The sequence below is a fragment of the Neopsephotus bourkii genome, unplaced genomic scaffold, assembly GCF_033783945.1.
Source record: "Neopsephotus bourkii isolate Nb327-2 ecotype Australia unplaced genomic scaffold, CSIRO-AGI_Nbou_v1 NB_1768, whole genome shotgun sequence".
NCBI lineage: Eukaryota > Metazoa > Chordata > Aves > Psittaciformes > Psittacidae > Neopsephotus > Neopsephotus bourkii.
In genome coordinates, this window is record NW_026902242.1 from 1,523,862 (window position 1) to 1,542,783 (window position 18,922).

Consider the following 18,922-nt stretch of genomic DNA (forward strand, 5'->3'; position numbering starts at 1 on the left):
TACATGTGAATACAAGGAGGAAAGAGTTGTTAAGGAAGTCAGGTGAACACTCAGTTTCTTCTTTTGCATCTGTGGGTTTGTGCTAGTGCCTTTCACTACTGAGTTTGCTGATCCTGTTATTGAACAGCAGGAAGGAAGCAAATCCATTAAAGAAGGAAATTCTGATTTCCAGTTCAAGGAGAAATATCGCTTGGAACTGAGCACCTGATAAAGCTTAACAGATAGAAATAATGCCAGGGTATGTAGCCTCGTCTGGAATCCTCTCTGCTCTTAGAGGTTATGGTCTACCAACTCCTATTCATGGTTTACATGTGAAAAATACGCTCTTTAATTCTTGTTGTGATTTCCAGCTTGCTGAGGCTCTAACCTGAAAACACAAGCTCTTTGAACTCACGGTTAATTCCTGAGTGAATGAATGCAATAATTTACGGAGTGAATTATGCAATAATGTATATTTGACTTTCTAAGAAACACTTAACTACTGTGTACAGAACAGATAGGTATTGGGCAAAACCTGTTATAGGATACTTATGTTTGATGATGTCCAAGTGAATATTGACTGGAGAAGCTTAATCCAATTGCTGTGGTGTCACTCTGCTGTCAATAAAGCTATAAGTGAACAACTGGGTTAGGATAGTGTATCAAAGATGACTACTGACTTGGAAGCCTCTTGTCAGGAATGATTGAGACTTTAACATCCAAGGTACCAGCGCTCACTCACTTGCAAGCTTTACTAAATAGTAGGAGTCCCTGAAAAACTTGAGTTTCCACTTCAGATCAGCCTTCCTTAATGTCAATAAGGTAGAAACTATGTCCTGTAAGCCTTCTCAGCTGAAGGGCAATAATGAACACCCATGGATCTCCACTGAATGTACCATCTTTCTGTTGACTGCCATAGCAGACAGAAGACAAAGCTCTTCTTCAGAGTGAAAGCTACAGCAGAGAGGAAATGGGGAAATCAGTAAAAAATCGCAACAGTCACATAGCTGTTTTCTAGGTAAACTTAATTACAATATGTTGGTTTTCTCATTCCTTTTGTTCTCAGGGTCATACTGTGCATCTAAGTTTGCCAATTGTTTAATCACGATAAGAAGGTAAGCATGTCTTAGCACTAGGGCTTAGGTTCCACTTTGGAAGCATGGGCATGTTGCTTGCCAGGCTAGTACATCTCACTCCTGGTTTTGTTCTTGGATGAACTATTCCTATGGCCATCACTCAGTGCCAGCTCCCATGTTTTCATCACCTTGTGCTCATGCACCCGACGCTCCCAAGAGAGCAGGATGCCTGCTTTGCCTCCAAGGAATGTACCTTGTTAGCACAGTGGGTCTGCCCTGGAGCAAAGAAGTCTTTATTGTTCTGTTGCTCAGAAAGAAAGAGAATAGCAAGACTGCTCTGTCCACACCCAAACACTATGTCTGCTGTGACTTCAAATCACAAGATCTTATCTAACCTTTGCCATTGGCTTGCTGGGAAGCTTTTGGTAATGAACGTGGCTTCTCTGAGGATAAAACAAGCTGATATTATGCTACCTTGGAAGTTTTAGCCACCTTTGCTCTGCCAGGGAGATCTGGTCATGGCAATGGCTGAAATGTGGATTTACTTTTACGCTGGCTAAATTACTCTCTGTGATGTATACACCTATTGCTACTCATAGGCTGCAAGCTTTCCTCCTCTTCTTGTGTACCAGAAGGAAGTACAAATATTTTCCAGGATGCAATGTGTCTAAAAAAGTGAGAATTATCACATTATTTTAGGTTTGGAGGTAGGGGTGGTTGGGGAATTCCATCTCACTGAAATGACTGAGAGTAGATAATGGTTGCTACAAGCGAGTGGACATGAGTGATTTAGAACCTGGAGCCGCCATCTCCCACCAACACAAGAGACCTTTAGTCAAATACCTGCAGGTCCCTGGATGTGATAGCAGACGGAGAGGTGGGGAGGATGAGAAGCTTTTCCACATCGGTGGCTATCAAAGCAGACAAAGATCGTGAGCACACCAGGCAATTTTTGGCCTTTAATCTTAATTTTAATCCCCATCTGCACTTGCTGTCAAGGTTCGAGCCCAAGAGAAAGGTTCCCTTTCGGTGTGGCGACCACTAGAGGGCATCAATCACTGCACATTTACCGGCTCACAGAAATAACAGCCTCATCCAAGGGGATGCTTCCATGGTGTTTTGAAATACAGGCTTATGTCTGTCCCCCAGTCTGCATGTACAGGGCTCACCTTGGACAAACGAGGTTTAATTTTTTTCACACGGAGCTACAAGAGTAAAACATTTCGCAAGCAACATGAATCTAATGAGGGTTTCAGGTGAGTTGCTCTCTGCTCCAGGGGTTGAGTTACTGTGCCTATTGGGCAGTGTTTGAATGTTCTTTCTACTGGGGAAGCTACACAAGAGAGAAAGGAATGGAAGCAGTGGAAGCCCCAAGAAAATAATCTGTAACTGATCTGTTTAACACAGGCTCTTTGTCTTTGCTGTAGAAATTTACCCTTGTTACTTTGTTGTTCACTTTGGCTCCATACAATTGCTCACATTAATAGAGCTGAACAATTAAAGCTCAGCTTAACTTTTAGTTTCTTGCCTTGTGTTTTGCAAGCCTCCATTATTCTCTTCTACTTTCCAGTGCACTGAAAGCTGGACTATTTTTATATAAAGCAAGTACAGGTGTAGGAGAGAAATGTGACCTCTTGGGGGCTCTGAAGAAGTCACAAGACTCTCTTAAAAGCAGAAAACGTTAGCGAGCAAGCTATTATCAAGCAAGCTTTGCCAAGTCCGGTCACACCGGTATGTGCTAAGCTGAGAAATACACTTGTTCCTTTGTGTCTGTTGTAATGCAACAGAAGAAATTATCTGGAGTGAAATAAAAAGGGAGCCCCTCACTTCTCTATCAGCCTTCGATGCTGCTTTAGAGAATATCTTTTCTGTGTCTCCAATCCACACGACTGAAGGCTGCAATTGCTTGGCCACCTAAGAGAGAATGGGGAGAAAAGGCAAGAAGTTGATTAAAATGGCTACAATTTCATATATAATTATGCTTTTGAATCCATGTTTCTGCTGTTAAAATGAGCCTGGGTTATTTGTCTTCCAAAAATGTTCAGCACTCATGGATAGCACTGGCTCTGTTTAGCAGCCCTGGCAAACTGAAGCATTCCTAGTTGGGAATCTATCATTTAGAACCTGATCCAAATGGGATTGTTTTGACTGCTATGCTTATCTGTCATTTCTCAACCCAAATTCAGCTGCAGTTCTGCAAAAGGAAGCCTGGACTGGAAGTTCAATGGCAAACAGTGGACCACCAGCAGCTTTAGACTGGTGGCCCTTGCCTGTAGGATCCCTCCCTGGTTTTCCAAGGGAGATAGATATGGGGAGGCAGACAAGACATGGCTGTTGCATGGGAAGGGACAGTACTAAGCTTTAAGTAAAATAGGCTGATGGCTTACAAAATAGCATTTAATTTGCAGCTAGCCCACGAATTTAAGCAGAAGCTGCTAAATCTGAAGGGTGTGTGTGTGTGTGTGTCTATACAGATGGGCTTTGTGGCTCCAAAGTCAGAGGCACTATACCTCTGCTTCACAGCAGGATGGCAGTAATGCTACAGGCTTTTTCCCATCACTCTCCCTATTGCTATAGAAACGCCAGTGGGTTTAGACATTCTGCTGCCAAATTTTAATCACTTTCCAGTGGCTCTTGGAGCCGTGTTAGTTTGTTCAGCAACAAAAGTGACGGCTTGAGGAGTCAATGGGCATCGAGAGACACAGCAGTCTTCTGTCCTGCTCTTTCCCTCCCCAAGCTGAAGCTGCTGCTTCTAGGAAGGAAGCTTACAAAATCAGTAGGTTGTACACATCAGAAGCACAGTGTTTGATTGACAGACAGTGCAGGAAGAATTAAGTCAGGAACATCTTTCTTCCAAGCAGCACAGTTCATTATTACAGACCCACTTACAAAGCACCAAGCTCGTGTATGTGTCCATAGCGTAGAAATGAAGATGAGGAAAAGAATAGTAGATGAGGGATGTTAAACTTGTTTGCTGTGCTGCTGATGGGGTGAAGTGGAAACAAATCCGTCTTTGGCATGTGACACTTTATTTATGGTAACTCATCAGTCCTAGAACATGTCAAGTGGTACCTCCAAGTTCAGAACAGTTTAATGGGAGGAAGCTGAGCTTTTTCCTCTGGAAGGCAGGGATTTGAGTGTTTAGCTTTAATAATGAGGATTTAGAAATGAAAAACTTTGTATCATGAAAGATAATGTGACAATCCTGCAGAAACTGATACGTGGACCTAGGCAGTTATGTGGATTTTTATCTGCATGTACAATTGAAGGGGTGACTTTTCAGTCCAGCAATGTATTGAGTGTACAAGCGAGAATGAAATAATATATAAATTTGTACAGCAATAATAGCTGCAATTTTAAGGTCAAATGTGTTATTTTATCCATCTCCTATTTGTCTATTTTCAGAGGTATGTCTGGCATATTCCTAAGCCTGCATGCACACTGCAAGGTACACACCTGACAGGGCAAGCCTGTGGCTTTCACAAAACTGAGCCGTACAGCAGCCTTGCATAGGGAGTTTCTGCTGAGTATCCTGCTAGTCAAGGGCTCAGACACCTGCAGAAGACACAAGTCAGTCCTACTCACTCGCACGTGCAGGTGAAAGCAGTTAGTGCCTGGGTGCCTGTAAATAGGCTCGGAGGCCAGAGGTGAAAGAAGTGTAATGTGGTAGGGTGACCAAGCAGCCGAGATGGGAGAACTGATGCTCTCTGTAGCATTAAGACTTGGAAGGAAAAACAGAGACATGGTTTAAGTTGCTGAAAGAAACCTACAGCTTCTTAAAGAGCTGCTTTTGCATTCTGTTCACCCGCTATGGAATCTGCTGTGATGAGTGGAAGCTCTGACTCAGAGACCCTCACCCAGCTCAGCACCGCTAATGAACGGATGATCAGCTGGGGCTTTCTGATGTTTGACTTTCACCCTCTGAAACCTAACAACTACTGGAGATGAGGCAGTGGGTGGCTGTTTCCCTTGAAGCCTCCCTTTTTCCCCCATGAGACGGTAGCATGCTGTCTGCTGAGGTTTACAGCCTGTGTGTGCGTGCGCTACCACCCCAATAAGCTCTGTCACTGTAGGATCTGCTATTCTTGTGCTTTCTCCCCACTTTATCCTGATGAGGGTTGCTTCTCTTCTAATGCGCGTGCTAATGTTGTTTCCCAAGGAGAACAGTCCCCTTCTGACAGTGTGGATAATGCAGCTCTATGGTGCCTGGAAAGCCACATAGCTGTTCTGCAATATACTCTCCATACCTGCATGCCTCATGCTGCAGTGGAATGTGACAGGGGAATAAGGGTGGGGAAGGTTGCAGAGGCTATAAAGCTGTTGGCAGTGGTTGAACTCTGCTTGTGTACTTCAAAGGGAACTCGTGTTGCCCTTTCAGTGGGGCCAACGCAGGCAGGGAGGTGCAGATCTCTCCCATTTGGCTGGGAGGTCATTTCTGTGCTTACCAGCCCTCTAAAATAGAACCTTAAGTTTTAAAACAGACTACACTTACATTTGAGCTCTTAAGGAAGAACGCTCACTGTTGTCACATGTGTCATCCGGTGGTTTTTGTCCCTTTCATGTCCCCACCGAGGAGGTGGAAATGCAGTGAATAACCTCACTTCTGGCACTTTCTTTGAGAGACTTTGCTGTGCTTTCTGTTTTGAGGTGATGCTCTAAATGTATAGAGCGGCCTGTGTATGTTGTTCTGGTGTTGACACACACTGTGTATAGGCTTGGCTGTTTCTTTTCCAAAGACAGATCAGCCACCCAGCATCCATCGGCGTCTCATTTAAATTGCTGGCAGAGCCGTAGCAGCCTGTCTATCCCCCGTGAAAGTGCTTCATTTGAATTATCCACGGGCAGTTTGAATCCATGGGTAATTAAATGCACTGTACATAATTAATTTGTAATTGAAATGGTATGAACAATTTGCCGGAGCTGCCAGCAGATGGCTCCTTAACCCTTCTAATACCGCAGCGAGCCAGCGGCGCTCAATACTCTGCAGTTTATACTCGCTGAATTGCTTCAAAGCAGCTTAAGCAGCAAGATGCTGAAAGGGATGGATAGACCTTATCTGTGGGAGCCTCACAGGCAAATGCTCCAGTGATGATGCCACTGTATCCTGGTTTGTTGGGCAGAAAACAGCTATAAATACTGCCTTCCAACAGGATGCATTTCATTGTTTGACACTAGAGTAAATGCAGAGTCAACTGATAGCGTATAGCTGCTTTATCACAGAAATAACACCGTGTATTTGAGCACTGGTGTTACTTAACACTTAAAGGGTTTAGGCATCTAGCAGACTGAACTGCACTGAAAGGAAAGAATTACTTTGGGATGCCTGGAATAAAGGTGGACCAGACTGTTCCCAGATTTCAACTGTAATGGAAGAGTCTTGTGTGGCATGTTAATGCTAAATAGACAGAGATTTCTGTCAATGTACTGAGGTAAACTGTACCTAGTTCTTCAGCTGCCAGAAACATTACCTGTCTGAAGAGGCAACACAGCAGTGGTTATGGGTAAAGAAGCCTGAGTCAGTAGGAAAAGATTAGTGACAGACTTTGAAATGATATTGCCTCTTAATGCTGGGATTATATAAATTAATATTAAATAAACTCCACTGCATTCCTTTGTTTGTATAATACTCTTATAGTCTTGCTAAATAGCATAACAAAATAGCCTGAGAAGAGTCTTCTAACAAAGACAGTGATTGTTTCTGCAGCTTGCTGCTCTGTAAACCCCCTTGTTCAGTAGAAACAGCATAAACTGAGCTGCTGGTATTTCCTCCTGGCCACCTCTTTCCCAGCCTTTTAGCCTGGTCAGTGTTGCACTCATAACATGTTCCCATGTGTGGTTTTCTGTGCAATGTGCTTTCTGTGTGCTGCTGTGGCTCTGGTAAAGGACCTGAGAGGGATTGTCTCACTCTGGTAGTGATCAACCTGATGGCTGCCTTACGGTTGCTAATGGAAGACCAGTGCTTGTCATTTTTATTGCCTTGGAGTTAAGCCTTATGAACTACCTGCATTTTCACACTTTTGTGTTGTGGAGTCATGCATCTAACCTCTCCTCCTCAGTCCCTTCTGGATTTAGTTTTGTTTCTATGCATCTTTCACTTTCCTTTATTGTCCTTCATTATCCTTGTATTAGCATGTTTTATATAAGCTGTTGCACTACAGCAGTTGTTCGTGCCTTGATGGGAACACTGGCAAGCCAAGCCATTGGTTGGTACAAGCTGGCAGAGAGTTTAGGTTGGCTCAGTCCATGGAAAATGTGGCTTAATTGAAATATTCCAGCATGTTCTGGCTCACACTTGAAGGATGAGTTTTGTTTTGGGGACTGCTGGGAAGTGCTTCTACATTAGAGGCAGATCTCTCTTTACTCGGAAGCAGAGCTGACCTGGCAGGCTGTGCTGTGTCTTTATGGAGAACACAAGTGCTCAGGCTTGGTGTTCAGAGCTTTTTTCAATAGCCTTCCTATTTGATATTAATCTTCCTTACATTTCCTTTGAATAGGAGATTGAAACGTTGGTGTTTTCCTGTCCTAGTATGAGAAGTCATTTCCTCTTTGTGACATTTAAAATGCCTGCTTTGAGTAACACACAAGCCTCTCCTTTTGGATCAGGGCTGGTATGTCTCTTGCAAATCTCCTCCCTAAATAAGGGAGGGTTAAAGAAAGAATTTGGCTCTTGCATCTGAAACAAATTAAAGTTCCATTTCTTTCCATTGCTATTCACTTGTTTAGGGTGTCTCCCACGAAACAACTGCCAGCAGCCAACGCTCAGTCATGGCCGGAAAGTTTCCTAATGGTCATTTTATGTTCTCCAGAGTTTCCTTTCATTACAGCAACTCTGTTTGCAGATGTGATAGGTAATTGGAAGTGCAAGGTTACTCCACCTTTATCACAGCACCATTAATTCTTAGATCCTAAATGTAATTATATATTAAATCTTGGTGTTTAGCAATGGTTACATGGATCATGAGATAGCAGAAAAAGAATGCTTCATTGTCATTCACTTACAACTATAAGTAGAAGGTGTGTATTCTGCTTGACTAACTGTATATAAAGGCACTTGTGGAAAGCTGGAGTTGAAAGTTTGCTTGACAACAGTCACAGTTGCTGTTTGCAAAAACCACGACCAGAAGCATCTGATTATGGAGACATGATGAATCTTTCAGTGACCATATGCATGCAAGGTGTACTATGGTGTGCCAGATAGTAGACTGAGAGCATTAAATAATACATGGCAGTGGCAGGATACCATTGGCTTTCATGGCATATTAGCTCTGTGTGCCTCTGTACACTGTAGCCTTACAATAGTGTCAGTGCCTGTCTTGTTGCAGGGTAGCCAAATACTGGACACAGTGACTGGCTGTGGTATCATAAGTGCCAATTAGGATGGAATCAGTGATTGCTGTAAGAGGCTGGCTCTACTCTTGCTAATAGAGGCCAGCATTTGGCTGACTTCTTGCTGCATTGACACGCTGTTGACTTGCATTCAACTTGCTGACCTTAAGAAGCCCCAGTGCTTTTCTCCAAAGCTGCTGTCTAATTGGTGGGCTACAGCCCAGACCCCTTTGTGCTGTTGTGTGGGATTACTCCATCCCAGGTGCAGGACTAGGATACTGGATGGGAGCACTGGATGTTGTAAAAAAGCAGCAACCGTTGGTAGGACAGAAGCAGTGGGTGACTGTGGCAGGGACTTGAGAGTCCCCAGAGCCAGGAAAAATGAGACACATTTGGCACCGTTAAGAGCAAATAAAGAGGGGTTGTAGGTGCAGAGGTGAGAGCCCATGTGGCTGGAGGACTGCTTCCAGCCTGGCTCTGAGAACCCACAGAATCTGAGTCAAAATCAGCAGCACAAATCAACTGGGGACAAAAGGTGGCACAGAGAGGTGAAACGATCAAAGGAATTAGGAAAGGAAATTGAACACAGTTGATGTGAATGATGCTAAGGCAGGCTGGTGCTGTGTCAGCATGAGTTTGCACAGAAATGAGCATGCAAGTGATGCATCCCTTGGAAAGAAATAGTGTGCTGTGCTGCTTGCTCTGTGGTTAAAGGAGTAGAGTTTGAAACAGCACTGCTGGTGCAGTTGGAACACCTTTTGATCAGCAAGTGCTTGGCTAGCCCTTATACCACATGCTTGCAAGCAACTTCCATCCTGGTAACTGCTGCTTTTATGAGAGCTACAGTAGACAAGTCAGCTTGGACTCATAATTTTGGGGGAGGTGTTGGGTAATAATTCAATTTATTCTTAGGTAATGTGGAAAAATGTAAGGGGTTTTATATACCTTTATCTGGACTTACGTGCACACGTGTGTGTATATCTAGTCTTAAATATCTAATGTGTACAGATGTACACACATTTTATGTATGCTCTAGTTATTGTACATATTTTATATGTATATATGTGCATGTATAAAAAAGCCTTAACTTCAGCTGACATATTCCTGTAGGAGTAAAAAGGCTGCCCTCCTTTCTCCTGTGTTTAAAGGCCTTGTGCTGTAGCAAGGACGAGATGATGGGAAGGGTGGTGTGTGCACTGTGCCTGCAGCCAGACATGTGCTTTGCTATTGATGAAGGCAGAGCAACTAAGTGGAGAAGGGTGAAATGTGCAGAGTGGAGGGAGGAGAAGGAGTATTAGCTCAGTCTAATGGCACTAGCTCATGTCAGGGAGTGCTACAACTAGTGTCAGTGCTGCAGCATCAAAGGTGCATGATCACAGCACCTTTGCTTTTCCTTCTGCAGTGTTCTGACCAGCAAGAGATGGGTCCTTGGGGATTGCTTTCCTTTTCAGTGTGAAACCTGACTTTCCTGGTTTTCTGTGGGTGGAGGCACCTGTCACTAACCTGCTGTAATGCTGGATTTAATACAGTGCATCTGATAACACATCCCAGGGAAAGCCCATTTGAATTCAGTGTTAGTGGCACTGCAAAGCTATTTTACTTGGCTTTTTCTACTGTATGTATTGTGTTTTATCTTTCCAAGAGGATTTTGTCTGGAAATGTTTACCAGCTTCCTTCCTTAGCAGAAACACTGAGCACCGAGAATGTGGAAGGAATCCTGCCAGGAGAGTGTCTTTATTTTCCTGAGGAGGGTTTGGGCTATGTCCTTCACAGTTCATATGCCTTCTTTCATTTCCAGGCCTCTCATACATTTCTGCTAATGTAATCCTGAACTAGGATTCCCTCTTTTGAAACACTTGCTGATAGGTAAACAGAGAGCAGTATAGGAGAAAACTGGTTTACAGCAAGAGTCCCAGAGAGGAAATATCTGACCACCCCAGTGTAGTATCTGATTAAAACGCTGCATGGCAAGCATTCCTGACTGGTGTGCACATAAACAGAGAGCAGAATTTCTTTTATCTGTGATGCTTTTCATATTCAAGGTAATGCAAAGCTTGCACAAATGTTAACATGAAAAATACGGCTCCTACAAGTGATTTCTCAAGAGGTATTAAGTCCTCTACAGCAAAGCACACATTGGCTGTCAGCACGTGGCTTTGAAAGCAGGGAGGGAGTTTCCATTTGGGTTAGCAGTCCTTTGGACCTGGGGCAGCGTTGCCCTTGTATGACTGGTGTGCATGTTCCTCAGCATGGAGGAACTATGATTCAGTGCCCAGTTTGTTTCACAGAAGATGTGCTGAACTGAACTAACTCTGTAGAGAAGTACTTGAAACACAGTACCTTGAGAACCATGTGAAGTATCATTTGTAGGCCACTCTTGCCTGGATACTTCCCAGTAACGCTGGAAGCAGATAAATTGAAGAGGTTGGCTCCTGTTTCTGTGCAGATGGCATGGACCAACATCTTCTTTCCAACACCAGCAGGTCCAGCTAGTAACAAGGCTTTCACCAAAGGAGCCTTCTCATGGACTATTTGAGAACCTGTACAAAGTCATATGGCATTATTATTGTTTTAATTTAAGTCTGTCATGAAGGTAATGGAGTGACTCATCCAGTGTCCATAATTTACAATGTGAATTATTTCCTTAATATGGCACAAGTGCTCTTGAGCTCAGTTCTGTAGGAGTTACCATATTTGAGTTAGCATCCCTGTTTGTAGTACAACTCAACCACCTTTACTTACACACTCTGATGGGCAAACTCCAGCTCTGAATCTGTGTGAGCTCAAAGAGCAGTAACTCACTGATAAATGTTTGAGGATGGACACAGGATAAGGGCACTGAAAAGGAGCTGATGCTGGTTGCTATGTGTACAGGCCTGGTGCTCCTCACAGGGACTTGATTTGTTATGCAGCAGTTGTCAGCTCCCTCCCTGAGCTGTCAGGCAGAGGCAGGGTTAGAGATGTACCTGTGGCTTTAAGCTTTGCATCTGTTTTGAGAGCAAGTCCTCACTTTCTGCAACTGGACAAGGCCATAGACTCAAGTTGCACACAGGACAAAGAGAATTCCCTCCTTCCGCTGTCTGACAATTTCCAGCTTCCCCATCTTGAAAGCAAACAAACTAATGGGACTCTCTGTTGGAGCTGTGTTTGCCAGTGATTTTGAAACCAGATGTTTCCATGTGTTTTATTTTATCTCCTTTAACTGCTGTCTTTCTGGGGTAATTTTTCCTCTTAAATGTTATTGCTGTTCAGTGAGCATTGGAGACACTGACTGCCTGTCACTGAGGCTAGCTGTACTCCAAAACCCTTTACTGCTGATCATAGCATCCCAAACTGGGTGTTGGAAGGGACCTTAAAGCTCATCCAGTTCCAACCCCTTGCCACGGACAGGGACACCTTCCACTAGAGCAGGTTGCTCCGAGCCCTGCCCACTGGGAGCTGCTCTAAGGTCTACCCTTAGGGATCCTGCTCTTCTCCAGGCTGAAACAGCCCAGCTCTCCCAGCCCAATAAGCTCTCTAAGCCTGCTTGCTGAGTGTGGTGTTAGCTCATCTGCAGAGGAGCTAATAGTAATCCCCAGTTTGGAACTCAGCAGCTGCATGTTGCAGAGCAAGTACAATATTATCTGCAAGGAGGAGGATCCTTTTCTGTTCCCTTCCTTTTACTCAGGTGAACAACTGCAAATGCCAGGGTTGCTTTGCTTTACTTGCTCTGTCAGCAGCAATGACTGCTCAGCATTTCTAAATCTCTGCCTATGGCAGCTCCAGGTAAATTCATTCTGGACTGTAAGAAATACATGCACCACCTGGGAAAGCCTGGAAGAAATGCCTGTGTTGTGGAAACAGGACCACAGAAAGATTTAGGTGGCTGATGGTGATAGAATTCGTCTTCCCTGCAGCTCTGTTCTTCTATGAATTAAGTACAGGTAAACCTCTAGAGATGGAGGTAGTAGATGTCAAATGCCATATCTGTACACAGTGGTAGTTCTGTAACATCACCACCTTGAAGCCTAAAACCATTCTGTGTGAGCAGTGATGGTTGTTGCAAACCAGATTTGAATGTGTGTGAGCATCTGCCACTTCTGAAGGTCTTTGGGACTGGTGTCTATGGGACTAATAGGGGAAACTGTTCCCAAAGGTGCTGGGCTGCAGGAGAAGCCTCTGGCTTAGTCTGGAAAAGTTCTCTGGGTTAAGGAGACAGCTAAACCCAAATCCAACCAGGCTGCCTATTGTGTCCTAATGCTTTAACAACCCAAATAAACGACAATGAACCGAGTGCAAAGATGAATGCCATTATTTCAAGGCTCTGCAGGGTGTAGTGAAGTTATCAGCCACCCAGGCTTTATTAATATTTGGTGGTTCCATACCAATCTATTCCTTTTACACATCAATTTATTATGAGGGGAGCAGCAGACTCCTCTGTGTTTAAAGATGAAGTATAGAGGCTACTCTTATTCCTCCTTCAGCTGCTTATAATTTTCTCAATGCCATTGAAGCTGGGGCTTTCCTTGCCATCAGGTGATTATTATGAGAATAACTTTTACTTCCACACACACACCATTATATGATTAACTAGTTTTGAGATGAATTAAGTGAAATGTCATCCATAACGGAGCACCCAAAAGGTAAAACCATTCCTGTGCCTCTTTTTGGCTCATACAGAAGCTTTCTTTATTTAAAGACATTTTAAAAATGCTACAGCAAATACTTCTTGTTTGTTTAACTAGTCCAGGGGCTCTTCTCCCTGGAATTTTAAATGGTAGAAAATGTATGGATTCTCTTTCCTCCTGCCTTGGGGGGTGTCTTGGGGCTTGATTTCAGTAGGTTTAGATAGCATTAAAACATAACCTTGGAGGAGTTATGTGATATACGAAATACCACATTGTAGTCAGTGCAGACAGCCATAACTGCTGACCTCTCTCAGCTGACTGTGATCAAACTTGCAGCCAACCCCTGAGAGTTAATCCAAAAACCAGCTGGGAGTGTTTTAGATAAGGAGAGCCCATCTAGGCTGATGGAAGGGGTGCTCGGAGCATCCTGTTTATTAACCTGGTCTGCAGATAGAGCACTCCTGCTGCCCTACAGCTCAACCTGAGACCAAGAGGAAGCAGCCTTGTGCACTGCTGAACTGAGTTCTCAACAGCACATGCCCTCTGTGGGGACAGGGAGAGCCACAAAATGCCCGAGAAGAGTCTCAGAGCATGTACATAGAGACCAGCCTGAACACAGGTCTGTCTGGGAGGCGTGCAAAGGGGAGGGGAAAGCAGAAGCTCAGTGTCAGCTTTGCTCCATTTGCTGGAATGGCAAAAATAACATGTCTGTTAGCTTGTCCTATAAAGGGGCTCAGCAGGCAATGGCACAGCCTGGGGGAGGATATGCCTAGTTAAAACCTCCCTGAAAGCCGATCAGGAATGGCAAAGGATGCAAGTGAAGTATGGGTAGAGGCCCTTGAGACAGGCACACACTTCTTGCAATCACTAGGATCTGGCATATGCCATTCCCAAGTAAAATGTGGGATAGATTTTTCCATTAAAAGCACGCAACCCGACCCAGCAAAGCCTTGTTAGGTATTGGCGAAGTCTTAATGCAAACTGCAAGAGCATTTAAAAGTGTTCCCTCTGATGTACAAAATGTATCCAGACTAATTCCTTAAACGACTGTGTTGTTTAGTACTGAGTAACATTAGCCAGCTTGTAAAAGGTAAATTGCAACCTTAGCCCTTCCCTTAACTTGATTAATTTTGATCACTGGAGCTTGTTTTAGCTATTATCTTTCCCCAGTGATTTCTTTTTATGTGCTGCCATTCACAAACTGTTAACATGCAAACAGAGATGGTTTGGAAATGCAATACCTGACAATAGCATGTGCAAGCTCCTTTATGCACTATTAAATTGATATGGTCTTCACTCAGAAGGCTTAATTGAAAAACAATTATACTGCAAAATGCTTTAGATTACGATTAATCAAGCCTTGTCAAAGCCAGTAAAAATGCACGTTTCTGACAGGAAGCAAAGCCATTGTATTCTGCCCTCTGGTAATTTCTGCTGTGCTCTTACCTAATGGCAGTATTCCATACAGTGCTATTAGCCGTCTGACATCTGCAAGAGAGGGCATTGGCTCTCTATCTGCCTGCTGAAGTGTGGTCCCCAGATAGCTGTACTCGCCTGTAGGGAGAAAGCATGGGCTTCATAAATATGACAGTGCATTGTTAGACAAAGCACAACTCGAGTCATGAAAAACTACCTTAGAATGCCAATATAACGTGCTCTCAGCAAACCCAGGGGACAGGGATTCAAACAGGGCAATATTGGTGTGGAATGTGGCCCTGAGCAATTTGGAAAGGTGAACTGCAGAGGAAGTTAAGTTAAACACACTGGATTCCCCTTCCAGCCTGTGGAAGGTGTTCAGCAGAGCTGCCAGTCTCAAGTAACCTTTGAAAGAAACTTTGTGGAGAAGCATCATTAGCAGCACCATAAATCACATTTGCTGGCAAAGGATTTCTAGCTCTGGGATTCTGCAGGGTTGGATCCCAGTGAAACATGCTCCGTCAGAAGGATTTTAGTAATGGGGAAAAGCTGATTTAACAAGCATTCTCCCAACTGCATCACATCTCAGCATCTCGCAGTGTTAGACATTGGAGTGTGTCACCTCAGTTGGTGGGTTCTTGGCTTTGCACTTAATCTGTGTTTCTTCAAACAAAACAGCCCAAGACAACCAAAAATCCCTGACATGAACTGATTGAATCTTGCCTCAGCTCTTGTTACAGAGCCACAATCACACTGCTTGCCCTGTCAAAGTCCATATACAAGACATGTTAGAGAACAAAGATCCAGCAGGATGGGCCACAAGCAGGAAAACTAGCTGTGATGGTGTAGTCAGTGATTATTTTTTAGCATCAGTTGCATGTCATTATGGTGAGTATCTTGAAAAATAATGTGTTCTATTGGAATGAAAAAGGGAGAGCACTGGAGCTTTTTGGAGCAGGGGTATGTTAGCAATGGTTAAGAGAGAAAGGGGAGTTGTAATTTGGGGGCCAAAAGGCAGACAAGCCCTGGTGCAACTGCCCCCTCCCCTCTGAAGAACAGAATTCATTTCAGGTTTTATCTTTTATTTAAGGAGAAATCAAAAGAACCAGATAGGAATTAATCTTCACAGATTTAATTAGAAGGCATCAAAGGGTTTAATTGCAACTAAACATAAATCACGGTGGATGCTCGCTGACTAATTTAGATAAGGTCACCAAGAAAATTAGTTCAGTGATGACTGTTTGTCATAGAGGAAGGGACATTTCAGTGCCTTTACTTGCTGTGTAGCACAATTCCACTCTGTCCTCTTGCCAGGAACTGGGATGGAAGTGACCTTCCTTAGGCTTCAGCCCTGTAAGAGCTGAGCAGTTGAGAACTGCAGAAGAGCCACAGCTTCAAGCCTCAGGGTCAAGGGAAGATAGCCCAAAGCCACCTCAGCCTATTTCCAAGTTTGATGTTATCATCTGTTAATCATTATCCACTGGCCAAGATGTGCTTTAAAAACATCCCTGGCAGGGAATGTTTGTTAGACAAATGCAGCCTGGTTGGGTGAGCAAAGGAATGATGGAAACTTTCCATTACTTTGCTTCATGATCTTTTAATGAGCATAAAATGGGCAGAATACTTGTTAATTCAGCTTTCAACAGAGTGGTTTGGTTCCACCCCCTGTGTAAAGCATAGGCAAGCATGTCTGACCGCAGCTGCAGGTAACAGAAACTGGGCAAGAGGTCTATGAAATGCAGAACTAGGCAGAGACACATCTTAAATCAAGGGCCAGATATGCCTCAAAGCACTGCTAGAAGTTGATGGGCAGGCAGGGAGGTAAAGGTAAGGGGGGGTGAGTCTTCTCTGCTGAACAGACTCATACTGAAAGCCAGTGCTCCCTAAAGGATATCCTGGTTCCACCTCAGAGTGCCTTGTGACAGACAAAGCCGTTCAAGGCTTCCAGGTGTTAGTGTTTGGAGCTAAGCATCAGCTTTTCTAAGAGGCCCTTGGTTTCACTAGCAGAAGTGGAAGGTAACAGGCACTCTGCAGAAGCAGGTTTGATTTGCATAGATATTCACGTTTGAAAGTCCTGGAAGTGTAATTACTCTTGAACTCCCCCCTTGACTGGAAATAGGGGCCAGTGAACACTGAATGGCTGGAGGTTTGGTAGGATTAAACACCATATTAGTTGTAATATATGTACTTTACCAACATAATCTGAGAGATTCACGGTCTTGGCTTTTATCAGTAAGCCTTCTTCCACCAGTTCCTTATACAGAGAATCGATGGTCCTATGGACAAGAGACATCACTCAGAAATCCCAGGGTGCTCTCAGTAAAAGCTCAGTCCTTCAGTAACTGAACTAGCTTGAGAGTTATGTTTCCTCAGCTTTATAAATGCATTCTGTGGCTCAGAGGTAAAGGTGATTAGTGCCATTAATATGAAGCCAATAAGTACACCTTTCTCTATTATGGCAAGAGATCTCTCCCTGCCTCACACACCACATGGCTCCCTCTCACACCAACTCCATTACCCATTTCCAGGTGATGCAAGATCAGTTATGACTTGTGTAATGGGCTCGTTCATTAATATCAATTACTGGCAGATTATTTTTAAATGATACAGTAATGGCAATCCTAGCACTACTATAGCTCTTCACTTAGCTCTCCAATTAGTAGTAATTCACTAATTCTTCTTGGAATTTATTCTGTTTGCAATAGACAGTCTCATCTTGTCAGGAACATGATGCGAATGACTTGATCAGAGCAACCAGTGGTCTCCCTACTGCAGTGTCAGGATCATGGTGGCCAGAGGAGAATCAGGTGGAAAACATACACTGGAAATAGGCACAGCTTCTCCAGTGGCACAGTTTTTTCCTATCTCCTTAGTGGCTGGAAATAACTCCCAGTAATTGAGGATTTAATACAGCTACACTTGTTCCTGGTTGTCTATAGATGTGGATGTTCTCCACACTATCTCTTTTGGAGTTCTACCTAAGTATTGAATTCAACGACATTTTTGGCACTAGGTCTACAGATGGATACTGCTTCAAGGATTATGTAAGATGAATAAGCCTGGTGGAAACTCTTGTGTTGTTAGCATAAGCAATACTGACTTGAACCTTTATAGGTCTTTCACTATGCACTTTACACATCCTCTTCCCTTTTTTTGCCTTTGTCATCTATCTTAATTGGGATGTTCTGGTATGGCTACAACAAAAATATTCAATAGGGACTCTCAGCTGGCTAATGAAATATATCAATTTGAGGTCTGTGGCCTTCTTCAGCTGGTAAGTTTCATGTTTATGCAGTGTTAGTGGCACAATTAGTATAGGAGCAATAATAAGCAAATACAAATTGGAACTCACCTTCAACAGCGTTGATTTTTGCCTCTCTGACTCTTATTCTCAGTGATTTATGTCAAGTATGCATTGTAAAGCGAGCAGAAGGTAGAGTGGGACTAACCTGACATTTCTGTTGGGAGCGTGACTTCTACTTTTCCTGTCTTATTATTTTTACTGTGCAAGCTTAATGATGCATGTCCTGAGCCTCCTCCAAGTAAGTGTGATGTGATCAGTCTTTGTTGACTGAAGTCCCCTGCGCCCTGTTCTCCATGCCAAAACCAAGCTGAACCTCAGCTTCTCTTGGTTATTTCTGTAAGCTTCTTCCTCCCCTGCTCAGCAGGGAAGAGCAGCGCATGGAGCCAAAATGCCAGATAAACTCTGATTTAAAGCCACTACTATGAAGTTTGTGTTCTTAAAAGGCTGTGTGTTGTATTAAGTTTATATGTAAAGAAGCGGGTATGTGCGAGAGTGATTTTATAAGCGAAGAATATATGTGTCCTTGTTAGACTTTGGTGCTGGTTTTGTAATAGAGGTCATACTCTGTTATAATCTATGACACATTTACTCTAAATATTTGCTTGGAGAGGTTCTTTATTTTCAAGTAGGTAGAGAGATCACTGGCTGTGTAGCACCAGCCCCCTAAATGATCTAGTCCAGGTCTTGCTGAGCATGTCCCATAAAAATGGATTCATGGACTGAATCCTGTGTGCTTCCTGCAGTGATTGAGGGTGTTTGTCTTAACGCTGCTCTCTTAGGAGCTGGGTCTGCTTCTGCTGTGCACTGCTGCTGGGTCAGCAGTTCCCAGTGGTGCTATCTCTGTGTTTGTGTTATGTGTACAGGTGAAGAATAGTGAATTGTCAGTGAATACATCACACTGAAATGCGTGGTGTCACAGAAAAAAATACACTCAAATCTTTCAAATAAAATAAGGATGCTTGAAAGAGCAGAGGTGCACAAGGAATTGCCAGGTCTGCCAAAACTCTGGCAGGGGGTTGGAACTAGATGATCTTAACCTGAACTCTTCTGTGATTCTACTCTAACTCTTATTGATAAGTCTGAGAGATCTGGGCTGGTTAAGCCTGGATAAAATAACGCTTCTTAAGGGAGCTGCTCTGAGGAGCAACTCCAGTGCCTAAAGGGGCTACAGGAAACCTGGAGAGGGGCTTTGGGAAGGGCCTGTAGGGACAGGA

General features: G+C 43.6%; 1 protein-coding gene across 1 annotated transcript in view; it reads right to left on the reverse strand.

Annotated features, from left to right (window-relative positions):
* The window catches only part of IQCA1 (IQ motif containing with AAA domain 1), a 95,017-nt gene that overhangs the window by 8,313 nt on the left and 67,782 nt on the right, over positions 1-18,922 (reverse strand). Inside the window, exons 13-16 of the mRNA XM_061379193.1 lie at positions 16,598-16,680; positions 14,435-14,542; positions 10,722-10,921; positions 2,883-2,969 (exon numbers count right to left, since the gene is read on the reverse strand). Of these exons, the coding sequence (XP_061235177.1) occupies positions 2,883-2,969; positions 10,722-10,921; positions 14,435-14,542; positions 16,598-16,680 (478 nt within the window). The remainder of the gene's footprint in view (positions 1-2,882; positions 2,970-10,721; positions 10,922-14,434; positions 14,543-16,597; positions 16,681-18,922) is intronic.